Source organism: Aethalodelphis obliquidens, unplaced genomic scaffold, assembly GCF_003676395.1.
Source record: "Aethalodelphis obliquidens isolate GAN/ISIS:26980383/991018 unplaced genomic scaffold, ASM367639v1 scaffold21, whole genome shotgun sequence".
Classification (NCBI taxonomy): domain Eukaryota; kingdom Metazoa; phylum Chordata; class Mammalia; order Artiodactyla; family Delphinidae; genus Aethalodelphis; species Aethalodelphis obliquidens.
The window spans coordinates 14,757,526-14,776,780 of record NW_020837965.1 but is presented as its reverse complement, the minus strand read 5'-3'; the positions used below and the strand labels follow the sequence as shown (position 1 = coordinate 14,776,780).

Genomic DNA, 19,255 nt, shown 5'->3' with positions numbered 1-19,255 from the left:
CCTCCCAGAGTATGTTCATTCGAAAAATATTTATTGAGCAGCTACTATGTGCCAAGCCCTGGGAATAAGAAATTAACAACATAGAAACAATTTGTCCTAGAAAAGCTTCTATTTCAAGGAGAAAGGAACAGACTGACACAAACAAAAATAACCAAAAAAGCCAAGATATCTTTACAGATATTCATTATATTTTACAGGTATGAGAGAGTAACAGGGATGCCCTTACCTTCGACTATCCTGAATTTAACATCTAAGTGAGCTCTGAAGGGTGAAAAGGAATCAGCCAAATAAAAGTGTGGGAGGGAAAGAAGAGTATTCCAAGTGAGGGAACCCAACCTGCAACGACCAGAACAAGGGTGTAGTAACTCCCAAAACACACAGAAAGACTTGGGTAAGGAAGACAGGTAGGTGGTCCAGGATGAAGGGGGTGGGCAGGAGTAAGTTAAAGATCTTGGATTTTATTCTAAGAACAGTAGGCCCCACTGAAGGGGAGTACCTTGGTCCGATCTACTTTTTTAAAATATTACGTTCCCTGCAACTCTGTATGGAGAATGGTTTGGAGGGAGACAAAAGTCGAAGTGAGGCGGCTCCTGCAGGGACTCTGGTAGCTCATGAAGGCAGTCGGGATGGAGTGAAGTGGGCTGATTCCGGGGTACACTGTTTTCTGTGCGCTCACCTTTACTGGGCATACACTCATTTCACGCTCACAACTGTTTCCATTTATGGGGAGACTAAACACAGAGGTTAAGTGCCTGGCACAGAGTAAGCGCCCAACATGCTAGCTATCACTAACTCTCCAGACCATCTGCCTACTACGTGGAGGAGCCAGAATAAGAATCCGCGGAGGGGGACCCCTCCAGCAGGACTCTGGTCTCCTCAAGCAGCAGCTGCTCGCGCCAAAGAGGTACTATTACTGGAGGAAGCCGAGGCCCAGAAGGGGACCCTACCTAGTGTCTTTACAAGATGCTCCGCTTCCCTCCGGATCCACCTCCAGCCCCGCGGGACACTCAAGAATTCGCCGGACGCCGGCTGCCCGCGCTCCAGGCCGGAAGGAGCAAAAGCGCGGGCAGCTGCCGAACGCGTACCGGAGGCCCCGGAACCCGCGGCCTCCACTCACCTGAAGCCCCCAGAACGCGCAGCCACCTAGGATCCCGCCGCTCCGCCGCCACTCGCGCCTGCGCGCGCTTCAAACCCTCCAGCCGGCAGCGCGCGCAGAGTGACCCTGCCCCTTCCCCTTCCGGGACGCCCGCAGCTGGGTCCTAAAGCCCTCCGGGTCATGAGGGGCTGAGGGGGCGCTCCCGCAGGACTGGAAGGAGGGAAGACCTGGCCGCCTCCAGCTCCCCTCTCACCTCCTGGGCGCGTCTCCTAAAAGAGGGAGAGAGGAAAAGAAATTTCCCTCACTTTTCCCGTAGTTAATTAGCAAAACTCATCCGCTTTGCAGAGGTTCTCATAGCTTCAGACTCCCGGAGCTCGAGGTGTGTGTGTGGCGGGGGTGGGTATTTTAAAGGCAGAGACTGGATCACCTGAGAGGTTCGAGGAAGCTGAGGGCTGAGACCGGTGTCCCAGGAGGAATGGGTTCTCCTGGGGGACCGGACTGTAAAACCTGCTGTAAAATAAAAGGTTAAACGAGCTCCCTTAGACTCAACCTCGAATGCCCGTTTCTTCGTTGAAACAGGCGCGTGTGCCTGTGTGTATGTGTGTGTGTGTGTGCTGCCTTTTTAATCTTACTGATTTGTCAGAAGAGAGAGGTCTGAGATAAACTACTTTGCAAAGCGGAACCCTCGCCATATTCCTTGCCTTTAATAAGGATGTTTGCTGTGGAATTTGGGTTCAGTGCTGTTGATATTATTCTCAGAGTTTCCTTCACACCAGGCACCTCTCCTAGAGGACTGAATGAAATAACTTGGGGTAAACGTCCTAAGGGCTCACTTGGTTCATTTATTGAAAGTCTGTTTTGTGCCAGGTACCGTGCTCAGTGCTAGGCTTATAGGGAGGACGGAACAGACACAGTAGCCACCCTGGAGGGCTCGATTCCAATGACTTGCTGATCTGCACGGGAGCCCCGGTCTTGTTTTGATTGGTTCCTTTTATGCTTTGTTCACACTCTTTTTGTGTCTCCTATAATGTTTAGCATAGTGCCATTGATCAAAATTATAAAAAGTAACTTACTACAAGGTGTGGGGGCAGAAAATGAGAAGAATCATGCAGGACACGTTGAAACAGCACCTGGATGTGCGGGACCCACAGCCGCGCGCCAGGAGTTAAAGGGGCGAGAGGGGCGGAGCCAAGGCTGGGGGCGGGCCTGGAAGCCCCTCCGCCATAGGCTGTTCCAAGGAAACGTTATTAAACAAAGTCTCTGGCCAATAGAGCTGCGGGGTCAACGCCAGTGGCTCGCAGGCCGTCCAATGGGAGAAGACGTTGGAGGTACCCGGCCAAGTTCAGCTTCACGAACTGCGGGGAGCTTGGCGGGCTGTCGCTGCAACCCGGGAGTAGGCCGCAGAAGTCGCGAGTTCAGGCGTCCCGACTGCCGTGTGGCTGTCGCGATGTTTTTCTCCCAGGCCGGGGCCCGGCCGCGGACGTGGGAAGCCAGCCAGTCGGAACACAAGAAGTGGGTGGAAGTAAGTGCCCGGAGGGCTGTCTCGGACTTAAACTTGACCCGGGACTTTCACTTCCGTCACCCCGCCTGGCTCTCACTCAGCTTTGTTGCACAGATAGGGGCTGGACTGTCCTTCCGAAGTGTCATGGTTAATGACCGAGGCTAGGGCTGCAAGGCTTCTGGATCCCTGTCCAGTGTTCTACTTCCAACTCCTTCTTTTCTCCGCGACATAGTCTGTGTATAACAAGCTGTAATCTCCATTTCTCCTCCCGCCTTTCAAAGCCAGCCTTTTGCCTCACCTTCCCAATTCTAGGATTGAATTTTCGGTAGAACTTATTCGAATGGTTTAAAGGAATTAACCCAGCGATTAAGTCGTTTGCACTTTTGGGGGGGAGTAAATTTTACCACATTAAGATTTCTTTTTCTTTTTGGCCCTGGGGGCAGCATTCGAGATCTTAGTTCCCCGACCAGGGGTAGAACTCGTGCCCCCTGAAGTGGAAGCTAGGAGTCTTAACCACTGGTTCTCCAGGGAAGTCCCAGCAGATTAAGATTTCTTGAGGATTAAAATTAGGATAATGAAATTCCATTTCCCAGCCCTACTCTTGGCCAAGTTTTAGGTTTGGGAGATCTAAACTTAATATAAGTTAGTAATAATAGAACAAACGGTTTCTGTCTTATTAACTAAAGATATTTGCTGTTCTTTAGGTATTTAAAGCATGCGATGAAGAAAACAAAGGCTATCTAAGCAGAGAGGACTTTAAAGTTGCTGTTGTAATGCTGTTTGGATACAAGCCCTCCAAGGTAGAACTTTCTTTTGTATTTGGGGACTGGGCTGACAATACAATAGTGGATGGATTCTAAATAAAGTGCAGAGGGCTAGCTTAGGATGTTTATGAAGCAAACCGCTGCCTTTTGAGCAATTTCAGAGATGTGTCCAGTGCTGAATTTTACTTTTGTCTTAAGAATCCAACTCAGGAATGAATTAGAATCCATCAAGACTGAGTCACCAGGCTGCTAATAATATTAAGTATGAGATGCTAGTGAGGTTCCAAGAGGGAAGCCTGGGAGTGGCATGTTGGTAACAGAAGGAATTCACAGAGGAAGTGACATGCAGGATTTTTTTTCCTCAAATTAAAAAAAAAATTTGCTCCATTTAAATTATGAAAATAATGCATTTACATAGTCAAATAATTAAAATGGTCCAGAAAAGTATAAAGTTGGGTGTAAAATCCCCTCCCTCCCTACCAAAGGGTCCCACTCCTCAGGAGTTACCATTAGTAACAGTTTATTGTGTATCATCCCCAAATTTCCTATGTATTGACAAACACGCCTAGCATTGTATTGAAAAGTGGGTGCATAGTATGCCTATTTTATTTTAACTTGCTTTTTTCACTTCACAATAGAAGAACATAAAAGCACACACACCACATTAAAAAAATAGTTGCTTAGTATTCTCTTTAGCTAGTTTCCTTGTTTTGGTCATTTCAGTTGTTTCTATTATTTTTCATTCCTACAAATATTGCTGCCGTGAGCATTCTCTTATAACTATATCTCTGCTTGTGGATATATCTCTATGGAATAAATTCCTAGAGATACAAGTGCTAGGTACATTTGAAATTTTGTTGGGCATTGCTCTCCAGGAAAGGTTGCACTAATTAAGGAGAGTTGAGCTGAACTTCAGTGAATCTCCCATTTTAGTAGGACAGGTTTCCTATGCCTCCTGTCCTTGTGCTGCTCCTCTTGTCTGTTACATCCATTCTAGTGATGGATCCCTCTTGTTAAGCTGCTGAACTGGAATTAATCAGGGGCAAGATCTTGGCCAGGTTTAAGAAATTCAGTTGCAGGCATCAAACAGAGGGAGCACTCAGGGCTCTGCCTGGAATGTCATCCCTCCTGCTGTTGTTAGACAAAGTGGCTGGGCAACTACTTTGGCCCAATTGTTCCCTATGAGTGGGCTCTACCTGTCTGTCAGATTGCGGGCCCTGTAAAGCCAGGGACCACGTGATGTCCCACTTCTCTGTTCTTCATTATGCTTAAATGTATTACAACTTCACTGTTAATATGTTCTGTTGATATAAATATGTCCCATGAACCACCCAGGTAGGTTCAACTGCTAGGGGTTGCTTAGTTACTGAGATGTTGATTATGGAGCTTCAGGGCTGGCTCCCAGACATTGCAGCTCTCCTGTTAACCTGCAGTCATTTCAGCTGGAATTCCAGAGCAGGTCAGCTAAGTGGACTCAGCTTTTGAAGCATTGAATTTAACCCAGGTTCAGCTGGAAAGATATCTGGTCTCATTCTACCTTTATCACCTTTGGATCTACTTACTTGATTTTAATTTTAGAACATGTAAGTGAGGAATTTAATGACAAGTACAGAGATATGGTAACATACATACATACACACCATCAAATTTAACAGATTTTTACTTTTGGTTGAGGTTTTGGGTTTTATTTTTTAATCAAAGGAAATGCTTGTTTACTGCAGATCGCTGAACAGTGAAATACTGATATAGCAAATCACCTATACACTTAACGATCATTTGTAACAATCATGAAGTTTTATTAAGTGACACTTAATGTATTCCCTCTGTGAAATTTAACAGATTTTTCCTCTTATAATAGGTTGAGGTTTGGGGGGTTTTTTTGTGGTTTTTTTTTGGTGTACATTGAACATTTATTACAACGAATTGGTGATGTGATAAGATGTGCTCACGTGGCCTGAATATTGGTCACAATCACAACAAAGCTTAATCCAGCCCAGCAGATACAAATGAAAGTGTAAACTGTGAAGATATGTTTACATACATAGAAGTATGTATAAAAGTGACATTGAAACAACTGTATATCCTTAAAAAACGTAGAGCCCACTAGTGCCATTTTACCTCATTCAACTTGGGGTTTTATTTTTAAACATTGCTTTTCAGCAAACGAAATATTTACTGAATGCAGGTCATGAAGCAGTAAGGCACTAAAATAATAAATCACTTCTGCATTCATGAAAATGTTTACAGAATGAAATTTATTGTGTTCCCATTTAATAAAAGGAGCACTTGCTAGTTGCTAGAAATATAAAGGTGAATAAACATAGACCCTACTTTGAAATAGTTCACAGTTTAGTGTAGAGAGACTTATAAAACTCTGATAAATACTAAGATAGAGAAGAGATTAAGAACAGAAAGGGAGGAGGGCAAGGAGAAGGGTCTAATTCTGTGGTAACTTTAATAGGAATCTGGGCATCATTTAGAGCAGCGGAGGTAGACTCTGACATGAAGTGTCTGGGAGTGCTTTGTGGTGGTGGGAGAAGTTATGCCTTGGTGATTCATGGTTGCATGTGGTGGCCGTATCAGAGTGATGTGACAGCAGGACTAAAGGGATAAGAAAATAAGAAAATTCAGAAGGAGTAGGTTTGGGGGAAAGGCAGTGAGTTCGGATTGGGGCATGTTAAGTTCGAGGAGGCTAGAAGCACCCCAAGTGCATTCCTTTTTTAAGTGCTGTGCTGGGTGTTGAGGTGATGGTGGTAAAGATCTGCTCTCAGATTGTGCCACCTCCCTTAGATGTAGGAATCTGAAGTTGGGTGGAGAGGTGAGGGCTGGAGATAGATTTGGGATTCCTCACAGGTGGTAGCTCAAAACATGAGACTGAGGTGGCATTGCCCAAAAGGAGTATGTGGAGTGTGAAGGGCAGTGTCCTGAGGGGAGAACATGGGGGGGCGTACCCACATTTAAGGGTCAGTGGGGACTCCATGAAGAAGATGCACTGGGAACTGGTTGTCTGGGAGGGACAGGAGGAACCAGGGAAGTGCAGGGCATGGAATCGAAGGTGGAGAAGCTACATCAGATGATGCCAAGGTTCTAATTCCATGATGTTTATAAAGCTCTCTTAACAATGTGGGAAAACACTTATGTTTTAATATTCAGTGAAGGCAGGTCCCCGAACTTAATATATAGTGTATTCTCAAATATGTTTAAAAATGCATGGAGGGGGAAAAAAAAAGCTGTACTAGGCCTAAATGTTAACAATGGTTTTCACTGGATGGCTGGTTTTTTAGATGTTTTTCTTCATAATTAAAAAATATTTTTCATGTTTTCTACATCATGTTACTATTACAGTCAGGAAAAAAATTTTAAACCCATAGAGCCCATTGTAACAATTGCTTGTATTTGTCTAAAACAGAAATGTTACCTTTTAGGTTATTCTGTATATGTGACAGTCAAGTTGATTTTATATGATAAACTGTTTTGGTCAATGCAGTAAAGTTTTGGGGGCCATCAGAGTCTGTAGTAGATCAGCATCTGGTATCTTATTAATAGAAGAGAAAAATGACTATTATAGCTGTCCTGTGATGTTACTTGTCTGCTGGATTCAACAAAGTTGGTTTCTCATAAAATACATTCCTTCCCCGCACCCCAGGAATTAAGAACTTGTACTGTGAAAACATTTGATGAAATTGTATATCCTATGCTTTTTTCTTTTCTAGATAGAAGCTGATTCTGTGATGTCCTCAGTAGATCCAAACACTTCCGGTAATGTGAAAGTTCATTGTTAGTACTCTTATTTAGACATTCATGAAACTACAACTAAGAACAAATATAGAGGCTATAAAGCATTATGTTTAAGCAAATCTTTGTTTTGTTTCTGATTACACAAAAAGAACGAGGCTTGGTTCTTTTAATTTTAGTTAATTAATGTATTCACAAGCGTATGTTTATTGTAGGAAAATTTTAAACCACTGAAAAGCATAAAGAAAAAATGTTGCTGATAATTTCAACATCCCGCAGATGATCTAGGTTTTCTGACTTGAGCAGCTGAGTGAGTGGAAGTGGCACTTCCTGAAATGGGAAGACTGGGGGAGAAGATTTAGGGTTTGGGGAGTGCAAGAGTTCAGTTTTGAATATGTTGAGTTTGAGAGGTTTTGGTCGATGATGTCAAGGCAATTGAGCTGTATGAGTATGGAATTCAGAGGAAAGATCTGGGCCACAGAAATAAGTTTGAGAGTCATCAGCGTTTGGATGGTTTTGAAGCCATGGGAGTGGATGAGACCCCTTGAGGGAGAGTGTAGACTGAGACCCGTAGGAACTATAAACATTAAAAGTCAGGTAGGGGATGAAGAGATGGCAAAGGAGACTTAGGAGGAGCAGAGGGGCCAGAGGAAAATCAAGAGTATTTAATCAAAAGCCAAGAGGAGTGACTATTCCAGGGAAGAGGTATGGTCAACAGTGTCCAATGCTGTTGAAAGGTTAAGTAGCAAAAGAACTGAAGAGGATCCGTGGAGCTGGCAACCTGGGGGTGTCGGGTGATTTTAGGAAGAGCAGTGTCACCACGTCATGGGGGCAGAGGCCAGGCTGCAGTGGTTTGAAGATAAAGGGAAAGTGGCCAAGTGACAATGTGAGTAGATAAGTCTTTCAGTGGCTCCAGGAGCTGTGGATCAAGAGCTGTTTGCTTTGCTTTTGTTTGCCTTTTTTTGGAACATGAAGAAGATGTTTCTAAGCTTAGCAGAATGATCTAGTGAGGAGAGGAAAGGCAAATGAGACAGAGAGATAACTACCTATTGTTGGAGGAGATAGGATCCAGAGCATGCTGAATTGGCTTTTCAAAAATTCCCTTTTGGGGGAATGTAATTTGAGGCTTACGGAAAGTTGCAAGATAAAAATAGTACAGAGAATAGCTGTATACCCTTTAGCCAGATTCACTTACTGTTCATATTTTACCCCATCTACCTTCTCTTCTGCACTTTCTGCCTCTTCTCCATCCTCTCGCTGAGCTGTCCGTAACCACAGCACCCCCATCATAAGTTTATATTGATACTTGTCTTTATCTGCTTTACCGTCTATATTGCAATGTTGTCACTTGATCTAATTATGTCCTTATTAGCATCTTTCCTCATTTAATACAGGAATTAGTCCTTGGTATCATGTCTCTTTAGGCTCCTTTAATCTGGGATATTTCTAGAGACTTTTTTTTTTTTTTAAAAGAAGATGTTGGGGGTAGGAGTTTATTTATTTATTTATTTATTTTTGCTGTGTTGGGTCTTCATTTCTATGCGAGGGCTTTCTCTGGTTGTGGCAAGTGGGGGCCATTCTTCATCACGGTGCGCGGGCCTCTCACTATCGCGGCCTCTCTTGTTGGGGAGCACAGGCTCCAGATGCGCAGGCTCAGTAGTTGTGGCTCACGGGCCTAGTTGCTCCGCGGCATGTGGGATCCTCCCAGACCAGGGCTCGAACTCGTGTCCCCTGCATTAGGAGGCAGATTCTCAACCACCGCGCCACCAGGGGAGCCCTTTTTTTTTTTTTGCCTTTTTACAACATTGATATTGTTGAGGAAATAGCTCACCCCTCACGGTTTCCTTTTTTTAGGAACAGCTCTCATCTTGTGTTTGCATGACGTTTCTCTGTAAGTAGGTTGAGGTTAAGCACCCTCAGCCAGAATCCTATTTGGGTGATATGTCCCTCTCAGGGCGCCACATCTGGAGGCACACAATGTCTGTCTGTCTCCTGTAGATACTAATTTTATCACCGGTCATGACGTTGTCGGATTTCTCCATTGTATTATTTCTCTTTATATTTTCTTCCCTTGCAACTAATCAGCAGCCTGTGGAGAGACACGTTCGATGTTGCAGATATTCTGCTTCTCATCAAAATTTCCGCCTGGATTTGGTATCCATTTATGATTCTTGTCTGATCCAGTTTTTGCCATATGATTGCAAAGTAATCATTTTATAATCCCAGTGCTTCTTTCAGTTAGCCCTTGGCATTTTTACTATAAGCAGGAGACTTCCCATCTTCTTGATTGATCAATCTATTTCTCTTTTATCAGTATGGACTCATAAATTTGTATGTTTTTAATGATTTATAATTCATTACTTTACTTAATTATTTTAGTGCTCCACTTACCACAGATTTGGCCATTGAGTGCCTCCTTGAGCTGGCTCCTGTGTCCTTTAGACTGGCTTGACTTTTTTCTTTTTAAAAATCTTTTTATTTATAAATTTTGGATTTACAAAAGAGTTTACTAGATTATTTTTTGGATACAGGCTTGGTATCACATATTAAACATGACTTTTCGAACAATATTATTGCTAGGAGAAGTTGTTTTTGACATACTCCCTAACTTGATAGAATTTCCCCAGGCTTTAAATTTCATGTTAAAAATTTTCACGCTTTCAAAGTATTCAAATGTTGTTTCTTTGCTGTTCAGTTTAGGTTGTAACTTCTTGGTGAAGCCTTCCTTACATATTTTCTCTGGGTTTCTATGTGAATATTCCAGTCTATAAAGATTTCTGTCTTCTGGCAGAAGGATTTCCCGCATTTTTTGCATTGTTAGGGTTTCTCTCCTTTAGGAGTCCCCTGAGAGTCAGTGAGTGATTCTGTCTGGATGCATGTCTTACGCTGCTCTTGCTTATGTAGTGTTTCTACATAAATACATGTAGTTTGCCAAAAGCACTCTCACATTCATTATTCCCGGAGATTTTCTCCCTTATGTGTGTTCTTTGGTTCTGAATTAGGGATTTGACTTCACAGGGAAGGTTTTCTTTCCTTAATCAGTTCTTTGATGTACAGACAGGTGTTATTCTGGAAGAAAGGTTACCCATGTTCTTTACAGGTGTAGTGAGTTCTCTGATATAAAGGTTGACTTCTGAAAAAACCTTCCACATTCAGTATCCTGAGTTTTCCCCCCATGTGTATTAGCTCACATTTAGTAAGATATGACTTATACGCTTGTGTTACATTCATATGGTTTCTCTGTGGGTAATTTGATGTACATTGAAGGGTAAATTCTGGCAGAAGGTTTTCTTTCCCACCTTCGTTACATTCTAAAGGTTTCTCTTGAGTGTGAGTGCTCTGATATAAAATGAGGACTGGTCTGTGGCAAAAGAATCTTCCAAGTATGCGGTTATTAGTTTCCTCCCCTGCCTTTTCTTTTTTTCTGATGTTTGAGAGAGGATTGACTTGAGGCTGGAGATATTTTGTAAATTTCATGAACCTTTCCTCTCCTTCCTGAGTTCTCTAATGCTTGGATTTGGACTTCCTGCAGAAACAGTTCTCACATTTTTGCAGTCATGGAGCTTCCTTTTAATATTAGTTCTGATGTACATTAAAGCTTTAAGTTTTGAATGAGGTTCTCTACATTCCCTTCATGTGGCCTATCCCACACCTGAGTTCTCTTATGTATAATGAAGACCTTAGTATGGGACATTTTCTCAAATTCATAATAGTCTAAGGATTGCTTCAGAACTGGAGTTTTTGATGCTGAAAGTAGGCTTCCCTATGAGGGCTTTCCGACTTTGGTGATGTGCTCTGGGACCTGCTCCCGTATCACATCCCTTGCATTTAATATCAGGGATATTATAGGTACTCTCACATCCACTTCCCCGTCAGATCATTAGGATGCTTCCTGTCACAGCATCTTTTCCTAATAATTAATTTTTAAGTATATTTCAAAAGGTTACAAAGTAAATTAGTCATCTGAGAAATTCAAGGGAAGATTGGGTTGGAGGAACGAGGTCAAAGTGTAGGTGCTTAGTACCTTGCTCCAGAATTACTGTGGAAGGGGTTTCCTTAGTCTACAAGCTTCCAGGCTTTTCCCTTCCTCTTCTGGCCCTGATATCAACAGCAGATTAATTTTCTCAAAGCATCACTTTCTTCATGATTAAAGGAGTAGACTTACCTTCAGTTCATGTCCCCTTGAAAGGGGAGACTCAAGACCACAGACATCCCAGGGAAAGAGTAAAATAGCCATCTTAGCAGGAAGTCACTGCTGAACTCTGAATGCTGCTAACATAAAATTTTTTCATTAGGACTGTTAGTAGTGAACCAATTTCAGACCAGCTCCTTCTTTTCTCCCTTTCAGTGACATGAGTCACATTTACATGTTATTTTTCTTACAGGAAGAGAGTTTATATACAGATTATTTTACCAAATATATTATCGAAGAGAGTTTATACACAGATTATTCTACCAAATATATTATCTCTCTCCTTAATGTTTTGATCTTGAAGAACTGAAAGGTTGGCCTTGGCTTTCTGGGAGCTATTAATTCAGGCAATCAACTTCCCAGAGTTCTTCTGCGTAGCTGTGACTTGGGAATTCTCCCACTAGGTGTAGCTCTTCTTACATCCAGACAAGGTTGTACCATATCTCCAGCTTGCAACCCCAAAGGACCCTCCACACAGAGCCCATTTGCTGCCCAGCTTCCTGGGGGAAGGTCCAGACTCACATCCTGGATTGAGTCTGACTGGGCAGAGCCCTGACGATGCACACATTTCATACAGTACCTAAACCTGGATGCCCAGGCCCTGCTTCCCAAGGTCTCTCTAAAAGGTGGGTCGTTTCTGTAGAGGTTCCTTGTGAAAATTAAAAAGAGTGAAAAGTTAAGACAAAGCCATTAGAAGACTAGGATGTCTCAAGGGAAGTCACACTGGGAGAATTTGAGGGCAGCCAGAATGAGTAGCAAAAAGGTGTTAATGACATTTTTAATGCCTATAACTTAACAAGCACGTGAGTATCAGCAAAAACTGTTTAGGCACCAGGAACAAGGAATTATATTAATAGGGGGGAAAAAAAATCAAGCCACTTGTTTAAGGAAGCAGCAGATCAGTGTTGGGATTGGTTCCAATACACACTATTGCTACCTAATTTTAGAGGGTTTTATTTCTGTTCTCTAAGGGTATAGAACATTTCATGTCTCCTCTAACTATAGAAAATGAAAGAAGTTTGCAACTAGAAGAGCCTAGAAAACAGTCATATATTTCCTTTTTTAAAATGAGGAAACTGAGCTCCAGAGAGGAATAAAAGATCTTAATCCTGGCATTTGATGGTTCTTTATTGGTTTATAAGATACGTTTACATGTGTTACAGTATTTATTATTATTATAGATAATAATTATAGCTTTGATTCCTTGAGTGTTTACCATGTGCAGACTCTGTGATGAGTATTATGCATGGATTGTTAAATTTAATACAACTCTATGTTAGGATTATCCCATTTTATAAGTTAAAACAATCCTGAAGCTTAGAGAGGTTAAGTAATCTGTGCAGGGTGGCAGACCACAGTAGTGTAATCTCCAAGCTTACCCTCTCAACCATTTGATAAACCCTTCCCTTGAGGTTAATAGTGTCATGGATCATATTGATGGAGCTGAGGCCAGTCTTCATTGTCCTGGGAACTTAATGAATGAATGAGTCGAAATCAGGAGTGGGTCAGTACACAAAACACAAATCACAGGGTTCTGTGCAGCCGCTAGAGGCTGATGTCAAATTTGGATCCGAGCTACTGAGTGTCCAGATCAAACAGGGAATCACAACCAAGTGCAGAAGTCAGCATCCACACCACAGAAACTCCTTTTCTAGAGAGACATAGTTTTCCCTGATGTGGGATATTTCCCCCACGATGTCTCGTGGAGGAGAGACTAATAAGTGGACACTGATGTCCACAAACTGTTCAATAAACACAACAGTGAAGTCTGTAAGGCCGTTTCTTGAACTTTCTTCAGCATAGACCAGTGGTTTAATGCCAAACTTGTCTGGGCAGTTCTTTGAAGGGCAAGACCATGTGTCATCTCAGATGGTTTGACTTCATTGTGGGATAAATCGTAGAGCATTTTATATGAATAACAACAGCTAAGATGTATAAGACTTTTGCTTAATCTGCCCAATGCACATCGCCCCACTGCATTCTCACACAGCTCTCTGTGTGTTTTTATCCCAGGTCTATATAAAATATGCTTGAGGGAAAAAACCAGAACAAAATATCAGAATTTTGTTTCCACTGGGTGATTAGATCATGCTTTTTTCTCCCCTTTCTTTCTGTTTTTTTATATTGTTGCCCTTTCAATACAGTGAACATATTTTACTTTCATACTTAGAAATAAAAAAGCTTTCCAGAAGCTTACTTTTAACCTGCAACTTTAAAAAATGGAAAAATCAAAGAGATTGATTCATTACAATGGTGATGATGGACTGTTTGACTCAGTCATGCTATCCAGGGTCAGTTTAATTGAAAAATAATTTGTGGATGATGAGGTTAATGGCTTTTATTTATTGCTATCTTGGCTGAGTTGTTTTGAGCCAGATAGTTGACTATAAAAGTATTCTTTTCCTAAATTTAAATGTCTGTTTTCTAGTCTTCTAAGTTACATTGTAAACACATTTTTTTGTATTTGTTTTGTGTATATTTTGTTGTTTTGGGCCCCTATCTAAGGAACTGAGGCCACAGTATAGCAGGTGTAGCAGGCTGTTTTTTGACTTCAGATTTCAGTTGACTTCTTTGTTCATTTCTATCATCAGGAAACACATACACATTATACTTACTTATCTTGAAATCATAGGACCATTTTGTGGTATCGCCCACAGATATTCCCCTCTCAATTAATGTATTTAATTCCCCATTTAAAGATGATGAGTAAGTTTCCTTGTAGGGGTAAAAAAGAATTAGGAGACACTGACCTAAAGACACTCTTTAAAAATGTCATATTTGATAGGGAAGATTAAAGAAGTATTGTCACTTCTGTGATGGCCAGATGTCACACGAACACAATAGACAAGAAGACCTGTAAGGGTTTCGAAGGGAGTGGCACTCCCTTCCTGCCCGAGGTGTGGGCCAGAGCCGGATGTGGAAGGCTGGGTGGGGTTTGCAAAAGGTGGAGAAGCAAAGAGGAGAACAGGGAGAATGAATAAAGGCAGATGCCAGCTGCGAGCTTGTCCTCCAGCTCCTGGTGCTGCCTGTGCTCTGCTGGTGCCAGCGTGGATGAAGAACTCCGTGCAAATTTAGACTTCCCTGCACAGTCCACACCCATGCAAATGTTGCCTGTCATGTCCTGGAGACTTTGCCGAGGTGTCTGTTAATGGTCCAGAGGAGGGGCTTTATCACTCACCACTCGCCCTCCATCACAGGTCCCTCCATCACTTTCTTCTCCGCAGGGTCTCTTCCTGCATGCTCGCCCTGTGGGGTTTCTCCTACAGACCCCCTACCCCCAAGCGTCTCACCCTCTTCTCTCAGATCCCTGCCCCCCGTTTTACAGCGCACCCTTTTGCCGGTCCCCCCTCAGATTTGCAGGCCCAAAGTGCTCCTCAGCTGTCCCTGTGTTCGTATCAAGTCCTGCCGGAAACGGAAGCCCCCGCCCCCGTGGAGTCCTGCTTTCTCGTGCTGCCGCGGGGAGTGCGGTGCGAGCCGCAAGCCAGCTGCACCCCAGCGAGCAGCCCTGATGGAAGCTGAGAGCTGGAGAGGGGAAGATATAAGGACCAGTTTACCTGGAAGGAAGAGTGAAGCTTTAAATTCCAGAATAAGGGATCGGGGCTTTGCACTGATATCGCTGAGGAACCTTTGAAGGGTTATGAGCAGGAGATGTGCATAATAAAAAAAGATGACGATTCCTGCCCACGTTTGGTAGGAATAAGGTTTCGTTGGTTCAGAATTCTCTATTCCATTGTGACCTGTTTTTACTCTTCCTCATTTCCCTCCCAATGATAGAGTAAAACTTGCTTTCTTCCATTAAGGTGGATTCTTTTCTCTTCATGCCCCTACTCTTATGCGTGTAGCTGGAAGAAAATATTAGTCCTCTGAATTTACTTACCCATCTTACTGTGACAACTCACTGCTCTTGATGCCACGAAAGCCCTTCTGTCCTTACAATCTTTTTATGCAAACACATTCTATCCTTTTTTTTTTTCCTGCATGACCTCCAAAAGTCATAATCTGAATTTTATTTCTCAAACTAGAAAAGGCTTGTATTATACCTTTTAAAAGGCCACTTAATCCTTTTAAGCCCTCATTTTTAGGCATTTTCAATCCCTGGAAAAATTAATAGATGGCCCAATGACTGTGAGCCCTCTCTTTTCTACTAAATCCAGGACCAGACTTACAGTCTAAAACACTTGGCATTTTTATTATTTTCTCTTTCATTCTCCCAGGTTTATTGCAGTTTCTAATTTAAGCTCGCTGTGATAGCCAGAAACTAGATGACGACATTTTCAAGAGGATTTCTCTGTACACACTGACCCTGAAGCTTAGAACTGTGAGCCACAAAAAAAAGAAAAAAAACAACTTTCGAGGGAAAATTTATATAGTTTTATTGGACTTTTTGAATATATCCACCCCTGTGGTGAAAGATGATTACCTTCCTAGGAAATTGCTTAAAAACAAAAAAGGGGGAAAAGATAACACTTCTGTATATGATATATCTATATCACATGTATTAAGTAGATTGGAAAGTAAAAAATATATATATTCATTATAGAACACGAAAAGTCCATTTCGCCAAGAGTAGTTTATAAAATGGAAGGGAGTGCTTTCAGTGATACGGAAAATGCACAGACTTGCAGAGTCTGGAAGGATTCGTAAAGATCATTGGTCCCAGTGGCCTTTGAGGCATGATCCTCAGTCTTGTGTCCTGTGGGGGGCACTTGCAGAGGCACTGCTGGAGAGGGAACAGTGAGGAGCCCACCTCACTGCAAACCGAATAGCTTTGCCTTCATCTCTACATACTGGGCGTTCCTGTTTTAGAAAGAAGAACCTTTCCTACAGCTAAAACAAAGTCAGAGAACTACTGGTAGAGTCCAGCTACCCGGGCAACTTCTAAACACCTTCTGCAGATTAATAATGAACACAGATAAACATATAGGTCTACGTGGTTCCTGTTGTGATCCCAACGTCTAGCTACAGCAAAGTGTGTTTAGGTAACTTTTATTGCTGGGACAGTTTACAGAGAAGACCCAACCTCGTATTTGGAATTAGAATGTTCTGAACATACTTTCACTCCAGGGGTGGAAACAGGTAATGCATTTCTCATTGTGTATGAAATGTGGTGGCAGTAGAATTATGGAAAGTCTTTGTGAAGTGGTAATTTTAGGTTTGAATGTTGTGACAGCAGGTGGAGCTAGTAGTAGGAACTCTATTTCTAGGCCATTTAAACAGCAGTAAAACATATAAAACTTACATTAATGTGTTTGCATTACAGAGCTGTAGGAATAGCAAACCTTTTATGCCTTGGCTTTGGAAAGTGATCATACTACTACAACATGAGAGCTCAGCTGAATGGAAACTTCTCTATCCTTTTTAGAAAAGGGACTTGCATGGTATTGAATGCATTTGGATGTGTTGCCATCGAAGATTAAGACAAGGGGATGGGGATGGGGCAGTGAGATATGTTTACGTCGTTTAATATTGACTTTAAAAAATAAGGTATCCGAGCCTGTGGGAAAATAGTGTGAATGAACTTGATTATGTAAATAGAGTTATTTGCATTATTAGATGGTTTCTTCCTTTTAAATGGTAATAAACATATAGTTGAAATCCACATATATTTTCTCCTAGGGAACACTAAAGAACATGTGCTTTTTATCCCCCAAGATATGAAATAAAGACCTGACTACTGGGCTTCCCTGGTGGCGCAGTGGTTGAGAGTCCGCCTGCCAATGCAGGGGATGCGGGTTCGTGTCCTGGTCTGGGAGGATCCCACATGCCGCGGAGCGGCTGGGCCCGTGAGCCATGGCCGCTGAGCTTGCGCTCCACAACGGGAGAGGCCACAACAGTGAGAGGCCCGCGTACCGCAAAAAAAAAAAAAAAAAAAAAGACCTGACTACTTTATAGACCCAAATACGGATGAGTTTTCTGAATATGTGGTTTAAAATATATCATTCACCACTCATGCACTTTTTTTTTTCTTGTGAATCTGAATCACACATTGAACCACGGAACTGTGCTGTTTTTCTTACCATTTCCCGAAATCAGATGCAATTAAACGAAGAACAAATATTATGTATTCATTTCCTTTTCCTCTGAATTTTGTTTTTTACTGTGTCATAGGTATTAAGAAATTGGGGTTTCTAAAATGACGATTTTGCTGGATATGTGAATAAATAGAGACCTACTTTTTGGCATTAATTTACAGTTATAAGAGCATTTAAAACACATTTTAACGCTTTTTGCTGAAAACTAGAAATAACGTCTTCCTATGATTTTATTTACTTATTCAACAAACATGTGAGGAATGCCTCCTACAAGCAGGTATCTGCTTGGAATTAGAATGTTCTGAACATACTTTCACTCCAGGGGTGGACACAGGTAATGCATTTCTCATTGCGTATGAAATGTGGTGGCAGTAGAATTATGGAAAGTCTTTGTGAAGTGGTAATTTTAGGTTTGAATATTGTGTGGATAAATTTTGACAACAGGCAGTCCTTTCCCTCAGTGTGTCTCAGGCAGACGTGTGGCCAAATAGTTACCATGGGACCCAATGAGAATGGAGCTGCATCACTGCACATCCTCCACTGCCATGGGGGAAACGCTAATTTCATACAATGCGTATTTATCAAGCACATGCCAAGCACTCTGGTAGGTGCCAGGAGATACGCCTGCTGCTGCTTTCTTGACTCTTGCTCTTGGTTTTCTCCGAAGCCTCAAACAGCTTACATCTCCAAATTGCAACTCCATCTCAGCACCACCCCCATCCTGCTTCCCCCCGTCTTTCTTATCTCTTTAAATGACTCCTCAAACCACCTAGTCCTCAAGCCAGAACCTAGGGCTTATTCTTGACATCTTCTTTCTCTTGCACTACGTCTGACCCTCCATCTTTTCTGCAGTATGTCTGGAACCTTCCACTGCCCTCCGTTCCCGCTGCCCGCACCCTCGTGACCACATCTCTTGCCAGTAGGATCCTAACGAGTCTCCTTTTTTATGTTTTGCTATCTCCCCAGTCCTTTTTCAAAACAATAGCCAGAGAGATCTTTCCAAAATCTAAATCAGATCATGTCACTTCTCAGTTCAAACTTTATTGACTTCCTATCGCAACTGAAATAAAAATCAGATTATTTCCCGGGGCCCATGAGGGGCTATGCGTTCGGGCCCCTGCCCACCTCACCAGCGCCATCTTCACCGCATTCGAGCCACTGTGGCCTGTTTTCACTTCTCCCACTCCCCACCCCATGGCCTTGGCACGTGCTCTTTCCACGGCCTGGAATGCTCTTCTTCCCACCTTTAGCCAGTTGGTGTCTTCTCATCATTTAGGTCTTAGCCTATCTATTACCTCCTCTGTGAGATCTCTCCTTCCCCAGAGTCTGCTCTACGGGAGGATTTCTGTGACGCGTTTTATACCCTCCTGTTTTCCCCTCGTTGCGCACGCCACAGTTTGTAATTATGTGTACGTTTGTCATTGAATCTGTATCATCACCGTCTGTGTCACTAGACCAGTGACCCTTGGCACTGGAATCGTGTGTGTTCTCTTTTCCCCTCTATTCCCAGAGCTTAATGCAGTGCCTGGAACCCAGTGGGTCCTAAAGAGTTGTAAGAGAATCATTTATAAACACATAAAGATAGATGGACTTTTTAAATTTCTGAATCTTTAACTACAAGTAAGAAAAATGTGGAAAATTAAGAAAACTATTTTCTACTTTTTAAAAAACCATCGGAACTATTTCGGGAAATGTGTATAGTTCAGTATACCTCAGCAAAATATTCCCTTTTGGAAAGGGTGCAAGTTCTTAAAAATTAGCACGTGGTTATTGTGTGATTTGCGGCTATTTTTAAAACAGTGATACATTTTTAAATGGAAATTCTGACTTGTAAAAACGAACTGCTCTTTTTAGATATTTAGGACTCAGTTCACTAGAATGTTTAAATTCTTGGCTGCATTCTTTAAACCTACTACAAAGATCACATTAGAATTC

General features: G+C 42.3%; 2 protein-coding genes across 17 annotated transcripts in view; one reads left to right on the top strand and one right to left on the bottom strand.

Annotated features, from left to right (window-relative positions):
• TDP1 (tyrosyl-DNA phosphodiesterase 1) overlaps window positions 1–1,226 on the bottom strand; it is a 75,594-nt gene extending 74,368 nt beyond the window's left edge. For all 4 annotated transcript variants that reach the window (XR_003435602.1, XM_027120297.1, XM_027120296.1 and 1 more), the window contains exon 1: window positions 1,118–1,226. The gene's annotated coding sequence lies outside the window, so the exon portion shown is untranslated. The remainder of the gene's footprint in view (window positions 1–1,117) is intronic.
• Window positions 1,227–1,311: 85 nt separating this feature from the next.
• The window catches only part of EFCAB11 (EF-hand calcium binding domain 11), a 188,133-nt gene continuing 170,189 nt past the window's right edge, over window positions 1,312–19,255 (top strand). For 4 of the 13 annotated variants that reach the window (XM_027120302.1, XM_027120305.1, XM_027120307.1 and 1 more), the window contains exons 1-4: window positions 1,317–1,475; window positions 2,368–2,618; window positions 3,302–3,397; window positions 7,075–7,120. In XM_027120302.1, the coding sequence (XP_026976103.1) occupies window positions 2,406–2,618; window positions 3,302–3,397; window positions 7,075–7,120 (355 nt within the window). In that variant the 5' untranslated portion in view covers window positions 1,317–1,475; window positions 2,368–2,405. Of the gene's footprint in view, window positions 1,476–2,367; window positions 2,619–3,301; window positions 3,398–7,074; window positions 7,121–19,255 lie in introns of all 13 variants that reach the window. The other 9 variants (XM_027120301.1, XM_027120300.1, XM_027120303.1 and 6 more) reach the window with 4 other exon arrangements.